Source organism: Haliotis asinina, chromosome 5 (assembly GCF_037392515.1).
Source record: "Haliotis asinina isolate JCU_RB_2024 chromosome 5, JCU_Hal_asi_v2, whole genome shotgun sequence".
Lineage (NCBI taxonomy): Eukaryota > Metazoa > Mollusca > Gastropoda > Lepetellida > Haliotidae > Haliotis > Haliotis asinina.
Window position 1 is genome coordinate 58,644,052 of NC_090284.1, and position 20,976 is coordinate 58,665,027.

At 39.6% G+C, this 20,976-nt stretch overlaps 2 protein-coding genes across 2 annotated transcripts; one reads left to right on the forward strand and one right to left on the reverse strand.

Moving 5' to 3' along the window:
* Window positions 1-1,128: 1,128 nt before the first annotated feature.
* Window positions 1,129-1,584, reverse strand: LOC137283929 (piggyBac transposable element-derived protein 4-like). The gene has a single exon (XM_067815603.1). The coding sequence runs from the start codon at window positions 1,582-1,584 to the stop codon at window positions 1,129-1,131; it is 456 nt and encodes a 151-aa protein (XP_067671704.1).
* A 478-nt stretch (window positions 1,585-2,062) lies between these two features.
* LOC137284943 (ubiquitin-conjugating enzyme E2-17 kDa-like) lies at window positions 2,063-20,357 on the forward strand. Its single transcript, XM_067817026.1, has 6 exons — window positions 2,063-2,197; window positions 9,799-9,862; window positions 11,911-11,942; window positions 13,077-13,154; window positions 13,777-13,882; window positions 16,808-20,357. The coding sequence occupies exons 1-6, from the start codon at window positions 2,174-2,176 to the stop codon at window positions 16,945-16,947; spliced, it is 444 nt and encodes a 147-aa protein (XP_067673127.1). The 5' UTR covers window positions 2,063-2,173; the 3' UTR covers window positions 16,948-20,357.
* The last annotated feature ends 619 nt before the right edge of the window (window positions 20,358-20,976 follow it).

The window sequence follows — 20,976 nt, forward strand, 5'->3', positions numbered from 1 at the left end:
GACTGGAACACACTTTGTTTCACACAGGGAAAAAGCGGAAGGGTGTGTATCGAGCATTGTATGGTGCGCTTGTGGTAAGTATGTCAAACCATAAATAATTTCAGTTTCACCATTGCCGTTTTCATGTAGTACTTTTCATACACTGATTTGTAAGACAAGACACTACAAAAAGTCATATAATTGATGTTTGATTTCCTTATTCGTATAATATGTATAACTCAACACTGATTCACACAAAAAAATAGCCTTATTTCTCACCTTATAAATAAAGGTCACATATTGGTACAGTGTACAGTGTGAAGGAATTGGTACCAACAAATTCACTAACAAGTGAATGCTTATATGTGAATGATTCTATTTGCAGGGTCGCCATGTCACAATGGCAGAGATAGCATCATTGAAACTGAGGGTCCCCCAAACCTGTGCTTTGACCAGCCAAACCAGGAAGAACCAGATCTTCCACTGCCCCATACTGAGGATACTTGTACTGAAGAACAATTTCTTACTACATACATTGTATTAAACTCAGTTTCACGAAGAATGTGTTAACAACCAGTTACTAACATTGCATTATGCAAACTAAATTAGAAGAGAAAAAAACCCATGAATGATTATCATGTATGACATGTTTTATCAGGACAAATAAAAGTGTGACGAAATACAACATTGTTCAGTAGTGTCAACATTCACTTTTGACTCCAGCCCCTGTCTGAAACGACAAATTGTTGCTTCCAGCCATGAGCTATTATTGAGCGCAGTCATAACACACAAACCGTCCATGTTGTGGACATGTTGGTTTCATACACTTGGTACAGCATGTTTTCACCCTCCTATCACTGCTTCTGGGACAAGAATGACAGCGTCTTTTCTTTGTCGGTGAACTTGCTTCGCTGCCGGTACGAACTTCAGCTGTGTACCCAGGATTTTTTGCAAAGTCGCATCGAAGATGCTCCCGGGTGTTTGATGCCATCCGTCTTCGAATGTTTGGTCCTGTAAGTGCCTCGCCCAGTTCCAAAAGGAAATGTTGGTGCCTTGTTCTCTGTTCTGCCACAGTGGATTCTTTCCCAACCAGATGACATTGGCAGCAATGGCAGCAGTGTCGAACATATTCATGAAATAGACAACAGGCTATCTCTTGGTTTTTCTCTTGACACCATACGGGTGTGCAAGCTGGTCTAGGGATTCCACACCACCTTTTGTTTCATCGTAGAACAGAATCATTTCAGGCTTGTGATTCTTGTCGACAATGACATCGGGAGAGTTATGCATGGTTGAGAGCAAAATGACAGCTTTGGACTTCTTTGGTACATACGACACCATACTTGCAGTTTCCTGAAAGCTGTAAATAGATGATTCCACTTCTCGTGCACGTTTTGGTAGAAATTCAGCCGGAACAAATGTTCTGTTTGAACGCACCGTTCCAACAAGAGTAAGTTGATCCTTCTGAAGGTTCTGAGCCAGATTCAGAGAAGTGAAATAGTTGTCCATTGTAATATTTCTTCCAGAATGGGCACAAGGTCGTGCCAGATCCGTGACGACCTTTTCCCCAAGACCAACTTGCATTCTACCAGCCTCCTTTTCCATATGCATAGGACTTGTTTCTCCTTCGTTTGCTAACCAGTCCAAAAATATTTAACATTTCATTGAAACTATATACACCAACTCGCTCGGTTATTTGAAAAATACAGTTTTGAAAACACATTTAATTAAATATTCAGTCTAGAATATTTCACGAACATGGAGCAGCGTGCAGCTCATTCCATAAGAAAACAGTACATAATATGTTTATGTATTTAACTTATGAAGCATTCATTTACCCGCAGTGATCAAAGGGACGTAATTTTGACCGCACAACTATTTGGTGGGCTTATTTGATCAATTTATCGCTTTGATTTTACATTTGGAGATTTTCTACCATACGAATCACGCCCTGTAAGCTGTCTAGCACACGCTTTAAAAATGAGGAACTACACAGAGTTGGTGAAAATTGAAAATCCTGTCATAAGCGCCTGTAAAATCACGTGTCCCCTGCAATGCGGAAGTAGGCAAGGTCAGGAAATACATCGTCTGCGCATGGCAATCTAACATTGGGGTATTTCCCAAGCCATTTCCCAAGTAGGGCGGCTGGTTCCCGTGACTTGTGGGAGATTGTTATGCTAAACATTGTCATACGATGGCAATGAAAAGAATAACCAAGGTAAGATCGAACGGAGAGCATCGGGCGATCAGTGTATGGTCAAATGGAGGTCTATGAAACACATTTAGTACCGTTTCAGAGTTGACAAACATTCGACTGCCGCTAATCAGCAACTCGTGTCATCGCCGGTTTTTGCTGCAAAAATCCAGTATTCATTCATATTTGATCGCGTCCTCGTTCGCGGAAACGTGAAATACAGGATCTTTGGTAATGTAATATAGCACACGGTTTGAATATTGTTCGGAATATGAACCAAATTATGAACGATGACGTCAGCAGTAAGTAACGTTATGTCGAAGTATTTATGGGTCACTGATCAAGAAGATTTGGTCTATTTGTGTAAAATAATACCTTGGTAACCATAAATAGTTAACTGTGTTATTATTTACTCGACCCGAAATATTAATCGTAAATCTGACTTTAGTGGGAAACCGTGTCACCTCCTGAGTTTCCTGTGTTGCATGTTACTACAGTTCACTTAGTTCCACATGGAATGATGGATAGACCTACTGTTTTATGTTTTTGTTTTCAACAGCGCTGGTTGAAGAAAAGACGTTGCTATTAGCAACATGTACATATGGGTATTAGTAAACCAATGTCTTTGTTATTAACAAAACAAAATCATGACCAGAATATATTTTTGGAGTTTGACCTGGTCATGTTCTACAGTCCCGTTTGATTCCATTTGAGAAAGATGAATTGCTCACTAAAACAAAATCTAATAACTGCAACAAAACCAAATTTTGCACAGCCACATGAAATCGACAGCCCAACTCTGATAATGTGTCTCATAATTTGGGACACCCGAATAAAAAAGTTGTTTAACAAACGATCATCATTTTCTTGTCACCCTTTGCTACTTTGTACGAGGGGGGCCTCTTGTTGGTAGAACAGCCAGGTGGGCATGGAGCACGTTTGAAATTGACACGTGTGATTTTCTCATCAAACCAGACATTCATGATTGCAGTACCTGAAACAATGAGACTATCACACGGCGCTAAGTCAGTTATGTGCAAAGTATTTAACTTTTTTTGAAAACAAAGGTGAAAGGGGTAGGCATCAATATGCTTTGGCTAAGTATTGTTTACGAACTGAACATGCTGTTGGGATGACGGAAGGGAAGTTAAAAAGTATCTTGAAAAACTGCCGATTCAACCTGCACGGACACTACTGAGGGGACCGTCTCAAAACCCACACGATGTGAGAAACTCGATTCATTTCAGCATCAGCTGGTTAGAAACGCCATTGAGTCTCCATATAAACAAAACATCTTTGTCTCTCTGCATATTCTGAAAAAGCATATGGAGACAAATCATTCTTAGGTCATTTCAAAATATCAGTTATGGAAGTTGCTTCACAAATTTAGTTTCCGTTACAAAAAAGTAGGCTCAGAAAATAGACATGCCCTGTGCGAGAGTGTCTGATATTTTTCGACTAAGAAACCAGTTCTTACACACAATTCGAAAGAAACGTACAGAGGGTTACGAGCCTGTATATTTGGACGAAACATGGGTAAATGCTTCCCATACCACAGGGACACAATGGTTCGCTAGCTCCTCTTCAGAGTCCTGTGCCAGAAAATTACCACTTGGCAAGGGAGAGCGATTGATTGTGCTCCATGCTGGTTGCAAGAGTCGGGTATCCCTCCTGGCTGCTCCCTAGTCTTGAAGGCAAAATCTAAAGACAACCGAGACTGTCATACCGAAATGAAAGGGATGGTTTTCTTAGAATGGATGCAAAATCAATTGGTGCCAGCACTGCCCCCCAAAAGTCTGATTGTCATGGATAACGCTCCATATCATGGCGTTCAAGTACCTAATACAAAGGCCCCAGCATCGAACAGTAAGAAGGGGGGCATGATTTGAATGGTTGCAAAACAAAGCAGTATCGTATCCAGAAAAAGCAACCAAACCTGTTCTGTATGACATCATATAGTCAAATAAAATCACACATGTCTTTATGGTTAATGAGTACCTTACAGAACATGGTCATTCAGTTTTGCGATTGCCACCCTATCATTGCGATTTAAACCCAACAGAACTCATTCGGGGTATGATGAAATCAGATGCTGGCAGGCAAAATGTAACATTCCAACTTCGGGATGTACAGGCAATTGTTCAACAGTCAATAGACACCATCACGCAGGAAACATGGCAAAAGCGTGTTGAGAAAGTTGAGAATGAAATAGAAAGACATTATTTGGAACAAAGTGGACTGGACCATGCCACCACCAAGCCAGTCGTCATCAGGGTAGACTCTGACGACAGCGACACCGATTCGAACAACATCGTCTTCTGAAAGTGGCAACACTAACTCCCATTGAACATCTCAAGTAGTAACCAGATAATGGCTTTTGAGATGACCCCATCTTCACAACACACGCTTGTTGAAAGAAAATGATATTCGGGTGTCCCAAATAATGAGACACATCATCAGAGTTGGTCTGTCAATTTCATGTGGCTATGCAAAATTTGGTTTTGTTGCAATTATTAGATTTTGTGTTAGTGAGCAATTCATTGGTCTCAAATGGAATCAAACGGACTTTTGAAACAATAGTACTACGTGAGAATTGTTTTTATCATGCCCTATCTCAAAACTGTGTAGCCTGCAAGCTCATTGTATCATGGATTTTGACATATCAGTAATCGGAAAAAATTCTGAACTTATGAGGCCAGTTTTTTGTAAAATCCAATCAACATGACATTTAATCAACACATTTGTGAAAGAAATAACTTTGATAACGAAAGCCATTAGATGAACTAAGCCAATTAATATGTTCTAAGGGAGAGAGTTCCATCGTATCCTGGTAAACAATAAACTATATATCCAGGAGATAAATATAGTCCATGACAACACTTCGTTATATTTTTGGCAACAAGGATATGCAGACAACATAGTTCATATGGTATGGGAAGGGTCATATAAATGAAACGTGAATGTTATAGCAGGTATTTCATGGATAGGGGTCAGACATATTCCAGATTTTAGTGTTAATAATTCTGCTGGGTAATACTTCTGGAGATTCGATACTTCCTGTCGGTTTCATAAAAGTAAACAAACCACTGAGGTATGGCTGTTGATTTACATACAAAATCACCTCTAGGAGGCGTGTCTAATGCGTAAACCAGGAAATAATGACTTGCCGCAATACCATGAATACTGCGATACAACAAGGTCTGAGTATACGTGTGTCCCTGCCACTTCACTTGAAGACCTTTCTTGTTCAGAAAATGGTACTTAAAACGTTGTTTGTTGTTTATCTCTGCATTCACCAGTATCCCATCTACATGGCAGGTTTAGCACGTCATCATATCCCAAATTCGTAAATCAATGCTCATGTTGTTGATCACTGGATTGTCTGGTTCAGACTCTATTATCTACTGACCTGCGCCATGTAATTGGAATATATTGCTGAGTGTCGCTTAAAACTAACGTCACCACTTTTAACCACTTTTACATTCCTGAGTCTTGTAATAGATTTTGAACTACTGACCTGAAGTAACAAAGGTTGGACGCCTTGTCCACATGACCAAAATAGATTAATCATATCAGCGATCTGACAAGGTGCGCATGTCCTGTTGGGCAGCTCAGTGACGTGCTGAATAGGAGCTCTACTGTGATCCTTGACATTCAATCACATGCAAATCTTGTAATGCTTGATTACTCTTTCCCTGCTGGTTCTCAGTACCAAAGGGGCAGTAGGGTAACCTAGTGGTTAAAGCATTCACTCATCACATCAGTGACCTACGTAGGTTTGATACCCCACATGGGTACAAAGTGTGAAGCCCATTTTCTGGTGCCCCCAGGCTTGATGGTGAAGAAGTAGTGCTAAAAGTAGTATAAAAGTATTCATTCACTTTACTAGTTTGCCATATTTGGAAGCTGGAGGGACAGGGGCCTGGCCTAGAGATGGTTTGTTTTTTTGTTTTGAGTTTTTGTTTTCTTTTTATCCCTGCAGCATGTAATCATTTTGTTTCCGGAGCATAACTTAATATTTTTAGACCAAACTTAGATATAGATATAGTAATCTCAACCTATGGTTGTGCCTTTTGCTGTTTACAGATTTTTGGCATTTATATTTATTTATTTTTTTTTTTTCCATGGAACATTTCGGTATTAGTCTTATGGAGGACTGGGCGTCATTTCCGGAGCACAACTCAAAAACCGTTCAATATTTTTCTGCAAAACTTGGTAGATATATCAGTCAGAACCTATAGTGGTGCCTTTTGGTATTTACAGGTTTTTGTGATTTATTATTTTTGGTCTCCATGGAAACGTTAAGGACTTAGTGTCAAAAGTGAGAGGTGTGTTTCATTTCTGGATGAGAACTCAAAAACTTCTTAATATCTGTTGGTAGAACTTGGCAGATATGTGTGGCAGACCCCAGAGTGGTGCCTTTTGCTGTGTACAGGTTTTTGTGATTTATTATTTTTGGTCTCCATGGAAACATTTTGGACTTAGTCTGAAAAGTGAGAGGTGTGTTTCATTTCCAGAACAGAACTCAAAAACATCTTAATATCTGTCAGTAAAACTTGGCAGATATGTGTGGCAGACCCCAAAGTGGTGCTTTTGTTTGTTAAAGGTTTTTGTGATTTATTATTTTCTTGGTTTCCATGGAAACATTTCGGACTTAGTCTCAAAATGGAGGGATAGGCTTCGTTCCCAGAGCACAACTCGAAAACCATTACATATCTTTCAACAGATCTTGGCAGACATATGAGACAGATCTTGAAATTGTGACTTTGTTGATTACAGATATATGGCATATATAATTTTCATGAATTCCATGGAAACAATTCAAACTTAGTCTAAAAAACAATGAGTAACTGTCAGATGATTTGTCCATTCAGACATGTGGGGGCCGGGGGTATATGTCATCTTCTGATGACTCTTGTTTTTAAAAGCTTGCGATCCTTTGTGTCATACCCATATTATGACTAGAACCTGTTGACAGGAAAACCTTATGTGCTTATCCTTGTTTATTTGGTTTATAAAGTTATTTGTATGTATTTTTAATGTAAAGGAGTATATTTGTCATGTTTATGAATACTCTTGTTCAGTTCAGCTTGTTAAAAATATACCTGTAGTACATCTGACATTCTTGACCTTTACCAAAGATAGTGATCAAACGTAAAGGTAACTCATAACTTTGTAAAACATCAAAGGCGCTGACCTCAAAGAAAAGGGCGTGTCCATAACACATGACTGATCCTGTTACCCTGCTGGGATGATAGCTGGTGTCCTGCAAACTCATCTCACCAAGTAATTGTCACAATAACATCACATTTAATTTAATTAATGTCCATACATTAATCCTTGAGATTACTTCCGTATTTGTTCACGCATAATCATACACACTGGCTGTTGATAGAATTTTTCAGTGCGTTACATTTTTTATCCTCCTCCCCTTTCCTTTCACTCACTCACTCACTCACTATTATTTTCTTGGTTTCCATGGAAATGATTCAGATATATTCTCAAAATGGAAGGATGGGCTTCTTTCCGGAGCACAACTTGAAAACTTCTCAATATCTTTCTGCAAAACTTGGCAGATATGTTAGACAGACCCTAAAGTAGTGCCTTTTGCTATTCAGAGATTTGAGAGATTTATCATTTTCCCAATTTCCATGGAAACGATTCGAACTTGGGGTCAAAAGGGATTGGTGACTTTTGTTTCCAGAGAAGACCTCGAAAACTTCTGAATATTTTCAGTAAAATTTGGCTGATATCACAGGCAGACCCCAAAGTGGTGCTATTTGCTATTTGCAGATTTTTGTGATATATCATTTACTTGGTTTCCATGGAAACAGTTCAGACTTGGTCTCAAAAGGGAGGGATGGGCATGGTTTCTGGAGCACAACTCAAAAATTATTTGATATCTTTCAACAGATATTGGCTTACATATGAGATAGATCTTGAAGTGGTGCCTTTCGCTATTTATAAATATATGGGATTTATGTTTTTCATGATTTCCACTGACACGTAGCTGTCAAATGATTTGTCCTTTCATATATGTCCCGATATATCATCTTCAGATGACTATTGTTTACTCCCATGAGTGGACATATTTATTCTATGTTTTGTTATTTCATTATATTGTGACTCATATCTGTGTGCTGACCCAAGTGTGAATTCACAACAATGGTAAACATGCCTGGGTGACATTAAACTAAACAATAAGCCTTTTGTGTGTATGGCATTCACAGCAGTAGGTCAGTAATGGTATACAGGGATATTTGTTCTGTTTACATGTATAATGTACATAACTTGTTCGATTCATCCTCAGTTATCTCCAGGATATATGTTCTAATGTATCTCCACAATGTGCCTGTGTTTGTTGTTAGCCATACAGTGCCTGTGTTTGTTGTTGGCCGTACAGTGCCTGTGTTTGTTGTTGGCTATACAGTGCCTGTCTTTGTTGTTGGCTATACAGTGCCTGTCTTTGTTGTTAGCCATACAGTGCCTGTGTTTGTTGTAAGCCGTACAGTGCCTGTGTTTGTTGTTGGCTATACAGTGCCTGTGTTTGTTGTTGGCTATACAGTGCCTGTGTTTGTTGTTGGCTATACAGTGCCTTTGTTGTTAGCCAAACAGTGCTTGTGTTTGTTTGTGGCTGTACAGTGCCTGTGTTTGTTGCTGGTGGCTATACAGTGCCTGTGTTTGCTGTAAGCCATACAGTGCCTTTGTTTGTTGTTGGTGATACAGTGCCTGTGTCTATTGTTGGCGATACAGTGCCTGTGTTTGTTGCTGGTGGCTGTACAGTGTCCGTGTTTGTTGTTGGCTATACAGTGCCTGTGTTAGCTGTAAGCCATACAGTGCCTGTGTTTGTTGTTGGCTATACAGTGCCTGTGTTTGTTGTTGCTATACAGTGCCTGTGTTTGTTGTTGGCTATACAGTGCCTTTGCTTGTTGTTAGCCATACAGTGCCTGTGTTTGTAGTTAGCTGTACAGTGCCTTTGTTTGTTGTTAGCTCTACAGTGCCTGTGTTTGTTGTTGGCTATACAGTGCATGTGTTTGTTGTTAGCTATACAGTGCCTGTGTTTGTTGTTAGCCATAGTGCCTGTGTTTGTTGTTGGCTATACAGTGCCTTTGTTTTTAGCCAAAGTGCCTTTGTTTGTTGTTAGCTCTACAGTGCCTGTGTTTGCTGTTAGCCATACAGTGCCTGTGTTTGTTGTTAGCCATACAGTGCCTGTGTTTGTTGTTGGCTATACAGTGCCTTTGTTTTTAGCCATACAGTGCCTGTGTTTGTAGTTAGCTGTACAGTGCCTGTGTTTGTTGTTGGCTATACAGTGCCTGTGTTTGTTGTTGGCTATACAGTGCCTGTGTTTGTTGTTAGCTATACAGTGTCTGTGTTTGTTGTTAACCATACAGTGCCTTTGTTTGTTGTTAGCCATACAGTGCCTGTGTTTGTTGTTGGCTATACAGTGCGTTTGTTTTTAGCCATACAGTGCCTGTGTTTGTTGTTAGCTCTACAGTGCCTGTGTTTGCTGTTAGCCATACAGTGCCTGTGTTTGTTGTTAGCCATACAGTGCCTGTGTTTGTTGTTAGCCATACAGTGCCCGTGTTTGTTGTTGGCTATACAGTGCCTTTGTCTGTGTGTTCCAGGAGCTTCACGACCTGAACAAAGACCCTCCCGCCAGCTGCTCAGCAGGACCGGTCGGCGATGACAGTGAGACAACAATCTGTTATCTTTCTTTCTCTTAACTTTTGTAGTTGTACATTTACCTCAGGGAAGGATTCCTTCAGTGTTGGGATTCTGAAGCCAAATCCATTAATTCTATTATCAGAGGACTTATGGTGAATGATTATTGATTATAATCGAAATATATACAGTCAGGCCGCGTTAGTCCGGACCCCGACAATCCGATTCCCGCGATATCCGAACAGTAGCTGGCTGTAACCAATCTTGTTTACTATATAAACTCATTACCTGTTGATTCATCAATCCGATGCTTCAGTCTCCGTATCCGAACGTTAATTAGCGGTAACAGATTGGCTAATTACACATGGTTTTAATTTTTAATCAGTTAAGAGGTTTCACTTTTGTTTAGTTAGAGTAATACCTGACATGTTTCCTTGCTGTATAAAATACCGATCGAGTCAAAATGAGGTCAGCTGCACTTGACACCTGTCAGTCACAATGGCAAGTCCCGCCCCTAAGCGTAAACGATGTGAAATTACTGCCGCACAAAAGAGAGAAATTTGTAGATACAAAGAGAAACATCAGCTCCTACTGTCCGCCAAATGAGAACCTGTATGGACTCCATGATAAACTATTTCGAGTGTGTTGGAGATGACAAAAACCTGGAGACAATGCTCAACATGCGTGATTCTTTCATAATTGGTATGTGTAATACTATAAATAATCTATTCAGACATTGTATTTATTGATTGTTATGTTAATATTCAAGTTGTTATGTCTACAAACTGTAATAAAGTCATTTGATACATGTATGCGTTCGTGTGTTCTTGTCTCAGTATGTCAAAGGGAAGTAACTCTCCTGAAGTGGTGTTTGCTTCAGTAGTCCGTATGTTTCACTATCCGAACGGTTTTGATGAAAAACAGAAGTGTTCGGATTAACGCGGTTTGACTGTATACTTTTAATATAATCAGTTTTAAGGTTTTCCCCTTCCCCCCTCATTCTTTTCTAAATAATGTAATTATTCTGTTTATTTGTACAATCAGGATATCTCATTATGTTAAAAATAGATGTAAAGTTTATTAATATATTAGTAGACAGGTTACGGTAATATTTACCATAGTGATGAATATGAAACTGTGACTACAATACACACAGCTTTACGCTCTAATGTTTGTTTGTTTGCTACTCTGTTGTTGATTCACTGATAAATCCAACCCCCAACATCTTTGGCCAGGTCCCACAATCCGTAATGGAGATTCACGACAACCATGGCATGAAATTGATGAATAGTTCTTTCTGCTACTGTGCCAGAGTAGTCGTTGGAATGTATCTCTCATCTTATCTGTAACTATCAAAGTCATTATGATGTTACAATCTACAAAACAATATTAGTGTAGTGGTTACAGTGTTATTGTAAACGATCAGTGATTGTAAGTAGTCTGTGTTTTTAAAGTATGGGAGGTTGACCCTCTTAGCGTGAGTGACCCATGAAGGTCTGGGGTAGAATAGGCCTTCAGCAACCCATGCTTGCCATAAACGGTGACTGCTTGTTGTAAGAGGTGACTAACGGGATTGGGTGGTCAGGCTGACCTGGTTGACACTTGTCATCAGTTTCAGTTGAGCAGATCGATGCTCATGCTTTTGATCGATCACTGGATTGTCTGGTCCAGACTCGATTATTTAGAGACCATCGCCATATAGCTGGAATATCGCTGAGCACGGCGTAAAACTAAACTCACTCACTCACGCACTGAGAGTGTCACTTTTGGCAATATTCAAGCAATCTTACACCAGGGAACACTGTAATGGTCTTCACACATTTCATCCAAGTGAGGAATTGAACAAAGGTCTGATGTGACCAGCAAACACTTAAGCACCTGCACACCCCACCACTGCAATCACCTCAACATCCTGTTCCTTGTGTGGAGGTGATGATAACTCCCATACCATGACATGGACTTTCAACAGTCATAACCCAGACATTGTTTTGTAGAACGACACCGTGGATGTAATATATCATACCCTATTCCTATTGTCACAACACATAGTCAATCTATTCTGTAAAATGTTTCAGTGTTCCACTGGCAAGCAACAATAATTGGTCCTGTAAGTACGCTCCTATTTGTTCACATTCTATCTTATGGGAGGAACATAAAGCTGTTGTTATCTTTTTAGATTGGTCTTGTCACTAATGTCAGTATAATTCTCAAAGGTTTTCTCAGAAATTTACCCGTGAAGACCCTTTGGTTAGAATCCCTGTAAATCCCTGATTGAGGTGAATCGTTTGTATATTTAATATGGAAATTGGATTCTTAAGGGGATCCAATGGTCTGAGTTATACGATTATGGGAATTTGGTCTTGAAAGACCCAAGATGCATCAGGAACAAAGAGCCTTATTGGTTGAATAGATGCCTGATCTACCATAGATGCCTGATCTACTGTCACCCAGTGCATCCTAACAGTTGACTGGTACAGTAGGTAGAGCTTGTGCCAGGAGATCAGAAGGTGGGGGATTAATCCCCAGGCACTGTCACACTTGGAGAGGTAGAAAGAAGGTACCTTGTGTCACCCTACCTCCTCCTAGGTTATAGACAAGGACTGGACACTCAGGACACTGTGTCCGTGTGGCCATCTTAAACTGTGGCATGGCACATTGACTGAGCTGGCAGTATGCGTCCAACAGAGACAGACGCATGCATCCACATCGCTGTGTAAGTTAACGCGGTAAGCTTGAGGACGTTTCCAGCATTAGATCTGACTAATTCTGCCTCTTTTGCTAATTAAGGGCATACATTATAAGTAAAGAATGGTAATATAATTAATAAAAAAATATATAAATGTAATATTTCTGACCCCAAGTTAGGACTGGATTCTAGCAGCGTAGCAGTTGCATCCAAATGTATTTTATGCTCAGGCTTCGTGACTTTGTTGACCAGCATGTCCTTGTACTGTGACAGCATAGATGAGTGTTCATAATATCAGTCACAAGGTTAGTCTTGGTAAGTTGAGAAATAGGTCCCAGCAGCCTATGCTGGTTGGGAGAAGAGGCTGAAGTGATTATGTAGTGAGGCTGGGTACCTTGGTTGGCTATCATCAGGCCCCAACAGAGCATGAATCCCTGGATTGTCTATTCCATTCATTATTTTTACAAGCCAACATCATGCAGCTTAGATATTGTGGGTGTGGTGTTCAACGACAAAGAAATAAGTTCAATTCATGATAATATTTTGTTCTTTCAGCACGAGTCACCATTTCAAGGAGGTGTGTTCTACCTGTCGATCCATTTTCCCGCTGATTATCCTTTCAAGCCTCCCAAGGTAGGAGAGTGATTGGAAGGCATTTTGCCTATAAACTGTCCTTCAGTTCTCCAAAGTGGGATTGAAGTGTAGTGTTACTGGTGTAGCGAAAGGAATACCGATATGTTGGGTGAAAACATATGACACATCTTGACCCTTAGACTGTTTCACATTCTAATGAATGGAAAAAGTGGGATAATTCACATACTCTTAATTGTGATTAAGAGAATAATCACTAATCGATCCTAATTTCAAGTTTGCCATGTTTAGAAGCATGAGATATATTTTTAAGGACTTGCTATGTCAAAATTATGATCTGCACGTGGATCTAGTGTCACAGTTCAGTTCCAAAGATGTCACAATCTGGATATCTTTCATGAAATGTTACAATACACAGTGCAGTACTACAGCATACAAGTATGTCTGAAACACAAATCACTGCCATGTCTGCAAGGGTAATTGAGTAGCTGGCATTGTACCGCTTGCAATGCTGAAAATCTTACTGCTAACCACAGAGGTACAATGGTTCTTGATGTGTATCATAGTGCTGGACTATGTTCAAAAACAGAGGTAATACGTTCCCTGATAAGTCCAGATACTCCACTGTCACAATATTTCTTTGATGTATCCAAATATGTTCCAGCTTGCGTTCACCACAAGAATCTATCATCCGAACATCAACAGCAATGGCAGTATCTGTTTGGATATACTCAGGTCACAGTGGTCGCCAGCTCTCACTATCTCAAAAGGTAATATTCCATGTTTTCTTACCTCACACACGAATGTCACTTTCTGATTGGCTAATCGCTTTTCTATTATTTTCTATGTTCCCGGCTTACAGACATTGTATTTTCAAAGTGCATCGCTGGGAATTCCGAACTCCTCTGGTGCTTCATGGTAGTACTTCTTTGTCTCCAATAACATTGAATCACACATGAAGCACGGAAATTACTGATGTTTTGCAATTGAAAATCGATGGAAGGGAGATAACTCTAAATCTGTATACCTGTCGTCTGCACAATGGCAATTCACCTCGTATTCAACAGAAGTGCTTCAAACAGTTCAAAATCAAAACTCAGGTGTTTGGTAAGATAAATATGTTGTTCACTGGTCCCTCGGGGTCCATGGGCTCATGTACCCTCAAGGTTTCCACAGGGGGTTGCAGCCTTGTTGCTGGCGCTAACAATCTCAAATGGTAATATTCTACATTCATGCAGGGGTTCAAAAATCCCATCGCCTGACACCTGGGACAAGTCAGTTTTCATTTCGGGCAATAAAGTAATGGTATTTTACTTGTCCATGGGCTACTAGAAATTTTCCACTTAAGGTTTCAAACTGCAGATAAACTTGAATTTCTTTTCATATCTACTCTAAATGCTGCCATTACATTTCGCGATGATAATAAAGTAGAGTTTTCTTTCTTTGCTGTTTACCACTTTTCGGGAAATAGTCCAAGAAACATCAACATCAAATACCATGTTTTTTAATTCTTTCATAATTACATCATCATGATTATGTCATAAAATCAGGACAAGTTACTTTCCTACAGTTACTTGCCCTGTGGCAAGTAGCTTTTACAAAAAGTTTTGCACCCCTGTCATGAAATTGTGGATTATAGATAGAACCAAGCAATGGTAAATACAGATTTAGCCCTACACCCTATAGGAATTACAGATTATGGTACTTCAAGGGTAGCCTCATCCTCGATATCTCCAGGGTATGCGTTCCGATAAGTCTCCACTATACCCTGGACGCATCTACGGCTCTGCCCGATAAATTTATTACCTCCCTTGGCTGGCTTTTTATCCAATCAGTTGAGCGAACCAATCACAACTCACTTTCGCTTTTTAAATTATCTCTAACCGATTAAGTTTGGCAACGCAAACCACGTAGAGGTTCTCTGAAAGAGGTAAAAGGAGTCCTTGCTTGTATGTTTTTAAAGTTTCGGACCTATAAAGCTGCCTGTATGATTTCCGAAAAAAATCCTTCGCAAACCTTCGCAGTTGCGATCGCTACCTTTCTTGACACTGGCAAGCTCGGCCATAACGGCGGCATAGCTGATTGGCTACTGTGAGAATGCGGAGCCTGCAAAGGGAGGTAATAAAATTCTCGGGCCGACCCGTAAATGCGTCCAGGGTATAGTGGAGACTTGTCAGAACGTATACCTTGGAGATATCGAGGATGGGGTAGCCTAGTCGTTGATGTGTTTGCTTGTCATGCTGAAAACCTCTTTTCAATTCACCACATGGGTAAACTGTGTGAAGCTCATGTCTAGTTTCCCAGCTGTGATATTTCCGAAACAGTGCTAAAAACAGCACAAAACTTATCTCCCTCAGTCACTCACACTCACAACTGTCTGGATGTATAACCTGACCAGATGTGTCCGAGTTTGACGTAAAACTAAACTCACTCACTCACCCAGATGTATCGGTATCACTGTCACAATATGTGAAAGATCAGTCATTCTGTCATTAAGAACCTAACAAAGCAAGAGTTATGTCCCTGCCATCGACTTCATTCGCAAAACATTGGTAATTTCTGTGCATCATGCATCATGTAACGATATTCCAGATAAAAATTGTAACTAACCGAAGTACCGGTTGAGTTGGTAGCTGGGCATATTGTAATGTACATTGACAATAATAGAAGAGCACTCAGCCAATCAGAAAACGACATTTATGTGTGAGGTAAGATAGACAGCGTTGTTGGATCACATACCCAGTACCAGTACAGTGATAACAAATGGCAACTGTTGCACAAGTCACAGTTCTTTTCATAATGCCTCAAAGTAAAGTCGCTGGGGCGGTTGTCAAAAGGTTTGTTTGTCAAGCAAAAGAACCAGGTTGGATTCCCCAATGTGTGAAGATCTTTCCTGCTGCGGAAAACCAAACTCACTTGTTCAACACAAATCAAAATGTAATTATGCTGTTTGTGGACAAAACGCTAACAAAGTGAATATGATGGTAACACTACCTTGTACCATGCAAAGTACCTGTTGTTGTTACAGGCCCTCGTGTCACTGCGAGGATTAAGGATTTTCTCTTAAATATATAAGAATTTTGAGATGGCCCCTACTTCACAGTATAAAGCATCTAGACAAGGCCGGACACTTTGGTGTACTCCACCCGCCTGCTTTGCCGATTGCTACCATTGCATGCAATCGATTAAAACTTCATCTAAACATAATCATGGGTGACCGGCCAATTGATCGCCACTCATGACACCTACCAGTTCTTTATTGTTATTTCTACAAGTAGATTCAAAGTCGATTTTGACCTTTAACTAAACGATCTTAACATAAATGGCGGATGAGCAAATGTGGTTGTATTGGCTGGGGACATTTAGGTGTCATTATTGTGAAAGTATTTGCATAGTCACTCTGTCCCAGATGCCTGGATTCTGTTTGTTTCTTGGGGTGTGAAAATGGAATATTTTTGTCTCTTGTACCATGATAATGCTGGAATATTGATAAAAATACACCACAAAATTATGCTCTTAAGTGACCATGAATGCAAACTAACACATTCGACAGTATTCGGGTACTAACAAAGGGGAGCCTACAACCTTCTAGATTTGCTGCCATAGTGTCCAGCCTCTTATTAATCCTTTATTATTACAAGGATCTTTAAACATTTTTAACTATATCTTTCATTGATCATTTCCTTCCTTTTCAGTACTTCTATCCATCACTTCCCTGTTGACTGACGCTAACCCTGATGACCCTCTTGTCCCTGAGATTGCCAGAGTTTACAAAACGGATCGTCAAAAGTACGATGATACAGCCCGAGACTGGACCAAAAAATATGCAATGTGATGCGACTTAAAACATCTTTTTTAAGTTCGTAAGTGACATGCAGGACTGCTATGATTGACAATTTCGCAGACTATAAAAGAACGTGAATTTGCAGTTTCACCCGGATATCTTGTTTATTGCTGTGAGGACCTGGGATATCAGTGGCCCTTTCAATTCTTTCTATGGGTGACTTACATGTAGATTTACAGCCCTGGATCTCAAGCCACTAGCACCATTGTATAGCTTGCACCTCAGCCATCCTGTAAAACCCTTGAGAATATTGACATTGTTTCACATTGTGGTTACTTGTCAGTTTGTCAGGGCTTTAAATATGTACATACTTGGTTCTCAGATTCTTCAGAAATAATAATGAAAATATCTTTACATTTTGACAAATGAAACATTAAATTTTATGCCAAAAATGTGGGAAACATCAAACGCCCCTCAAGGTTTCAAAAAGTCATGAGAACCAATTATATCCATTTTTAGCCTTATTGATTACAGTCATTAACCATAGGGTTTGTTGTTGCTGTGAATATTCAACAGGGTTTTTAAAGCGTTTAAGTATTGTCCAGTGCTATCTTAATCATGTTTATGATTATTATTTGATAAGTATCATTGTCACAATTATTATTTGAAATGTAAGGAAACTGTACTTTTGAAATTTGATGTATTCCAACTTGTTCGTTTTATTCTGTGACGTTAATTATAAGTGTAGTTCTTTGGGTGGTAATGTTATTGGTGCTAACAGGCTTTTAGACAGGTAAAGTTTTCGAGTTAGTTTTAGACTAAATTAAGTAGTTAAGTACATATTTGCATATGTCAGAAATCAAGTGACGGTTGCGTTGTTGTACTAAAGATAGTGCCAACACAGGTATCTATGTTGTATAGGTTAGTTGTCTTCAAACAGTATCTTTAGATGAGTGTACTCATTGTATCTTCATCCCTGGATTCCCAGAGTATTTTCATCACAGGAATGTAGGTGGTGATAACCTGAGGTAGAAGGGTGTGTTTTAAGTTAGCTTGCGTACCTATAGCAGTCCTGAGGAAGCAGAAGCGAGTGTTGCACGTCCAATAGATTTAATCAGTATATAGGATCATCACAGGTTACATTACTTACTATCATTATACACACTGATATCAGGGAGCATTGATTGCCAGGTGGATTGGGGCACATCACAATTTGCTGTGCAGAGTTGCATCCCTTTGTGCTGCCACGAATCAAGGATCAATGTTAACCTGATTGTGATTCCTTGTTTGTTGGCACAGTGCTTGTGTGTTTCTCCCCATTTTTAGCAGATGGGCTGTGTAATTGAAATACTGTGAAAGGAGCCTTGAACTCAAACATCTATCTGATCTGGCACCTGTTCTATAGGGTAACGTTTTCCTATTGCTGTGGTTGTTGTAAGACTGGTGAGGTGTAAGAAGTGCAGTAGTCATGACACCGGTTCCTTTGTGGAGTGAGGGAATTGCAGCTCTCCATGCTATGGGTGACATAAGTGAAGGAAGGCACTGGGGTCAAGAATCCCTGTAAACGAAGGTATTGTACCATTAGTATTATCCAGTTTTGTTAGGCTGGAGTAGAAGAAAGAGATGTAATTTTGACACAGGATAAAGAACTACATCCTCGAATGCAAAGATGTTGAAATCAAAGCTGTCTCTGGATTTTTCTGTTTGCCCATGCCATACCGTTTCAAATGTGGTCAAAACCCAGAGGTGAGAAGGGGATAGAGACAGTGTTCTATATTATGGGAAGGGTCAGGGTGGTCCTCATGTTTACTACTCACATGTTTACCAAGTACTTACCATCAGAGTAATAGCATGGACATTTGACCTTGACTTTCATGCCTACACGATCAGCTGTCCCAACTTAGTGATACAGTACCAGCTGCCTTGATAAAGCTGTAATATTGCTGACAGTGCATTAATTCCAATGAACTGTCAGATTCTGTTGGTGCTACTCACGGATTTCCAAACATGATGAAGTCAAACCTACAAAACCAGATAATACTGACTGCTACTCCTCATGAAAGAAGTTCTTTATTCAGTTCAGCAGTTATTCAAGAACAAACATTATTTGTGAGTTTGTTTGGCAAAGGTAGACTGACATTGTCTTTTTAGTGGACATTTCATCGTTAGAATAAATAGTGTTCTTAGGATGTACATGTCTTGATTATTTAAGGACCAGGACACATCTAGTCCTGGTTGTTGCGATCAGGTTTGACAGATGACACTTTGGTGTGATGTCTGGTAATGGCAGGGCTTGATTTAAGAGATAATAACATACTTGCACCAGGTGCAACCAAAGATGCAAACCTTTTTGCACCGGACAAATTGTAGTTGCACTGCTTTTATTGCAGTATGTAAAGAAAGAAATATGGCATGGAATTATGTAGATGTTTTATTCTGAAGTTTGCCTTCTACAACAATTTACTTGCACCTGGTGCAAGTTAAGCTAATACATGTAACTAGGTTGCACTTAATAATTTTGGGTTGCACCAGGACAAGTAACAAAGCACTAAATCAAGCCCTGAAAGGGATAATCGCAGTCATAGTGCTGAGGTTGGAGGTTTTTTTTATTACCTTGTTAATACTGACAGTACTGTGTGATGTTATTATCAACAGTTTTCTTTTTGTACAGTTCTGTGTAGGTCAGTGATAGAAATAGCCAAACTCACTATTTTCCTCTGAAATTAAAACTAAATTGCATTGATATTGTATATTATTTTCTTAGCCTCATAAGATTTAATACTTGTGTGACCCTGAACATATTGCTGAAGTAACTGTTTAATTGTATTTCCCTTTATTTTGCACTTTACTAATCCAAGACTGCATTTTTTTAACTCGACCATACCTCTCAACCTTTCTTAAGGGCCTCTCAAACTTAAAATAACTATTTGATGCTTTGCAAATATTTAGTATTATAGGATGGTAGCATGATCATGGAAGTATTTCTTTTGTCACATTTATGGTCAAGTTGCTTTCCAGTTGTTGGAGGTTGTGAGGGAAGTGCTTTGTGAGTCAGTGTTGGAAGCTGGCAAGTGCTGGTTACTTGTGTGTAAACTACACAGAACAATGGAGACCTTCGAACCTTTGATAGCATCCTTTTATATGAACCATTTCACTTAAATGGTGCCATGGCTGTTATTTGTGTTGCAGCACTCTTTATGTAAGGTCAGTGGCACTTGCCTGGGAACCAGATTCAACCTTCTTGCTTGTATGTTGACTGGATTGGAAAGACATTTTGACAGGTGTCAAGGGAGGCAACTCTTGTTGGTTTATTTAAGGAAGCCAGCATGGTTTAACAAAATGTGTTTAAGCATGCTTTTCAGAGTATTATGAATAAGAGCAGGCTCATTCAGTGGCTGTGCAAAAGAAATGTCTAGCCCTTGTACTAGATGATTTTGTTGAATACATTGTCTCAAATGAAATGTTTTGTTGTATTTTGTTGATACCTCAACAGTTTGACAGCCACAAATGTGTTTCGAATGGCTGTCCCTTTCTGTCTCTAAACAACACAAGCCCACATCTGAAGGTAATTTTGTATAGCTGAAGGCATGACAGCTTTAAATGGATTTGACGCTATCATAAGACTGTACAGAGTATGGATACTGCAAGGATTGTTGATGATTGTCTCATGACTTTCTGTGATGAGACTTCTGGAATCATATTTATTCAATTTCAGGAAACAACAGATTCAAGACCGAAACAATATTTTGTTTGACATTGTAAGGATTTGATTTAGAAATTGAAGCACTAAGTTAACTCTGGCATCTGTACACAAAAGAATTCAGTGCAAAGAAAGAAAACAGTAAAGCAAGAAATACAATTGATTTTCACATGGGTAGTCAACAGAAAGCCCATTTCTGGTGTGCAGTGCCATGATATTGTTGGGTTATGACTAAAAGCGAGCATTATACCAAACTCACTCAGTCATTCTGAACATTTGGCAGTACCTTGTTATCGTGATGACCTGGGTTCCGTTCCCCACATGGGTACAATGTGTGAAGCCTATATCTGGGGTGAGAGAGAGAGGCACGTGCACACACA

Bases quoted from the DNA above. Each gene is read 5' to 3' on its own strand.
- LOC137284943 (XM_067817026.1), top strand. From the start codon at position 2,174: ATGGCAATGAAAAGAATAACCAAG. The intron at 11,943-13,076 runs GTAAGTACGCTC...TTGTTCTTTCAG, and splicing joins AAGCAACAATAATTGGTCCT to CACGAGTCACCATTTCAAGG. The intron at 13,883-16,807 runs GTAATATTCCAT...CTTCCTTTTCAG, and splicing joins AGCTCTCACTATCTCAAAAG to TACTTCTATCCATCACTTCC.
- LOC137283929 (XM_067815603.1), bottom strand. From the start codon at position 1,584: ATGGAAAAGGAGGCTGGTAGAATGCAAGTTGGTCTTGGGGAAAAGGTC.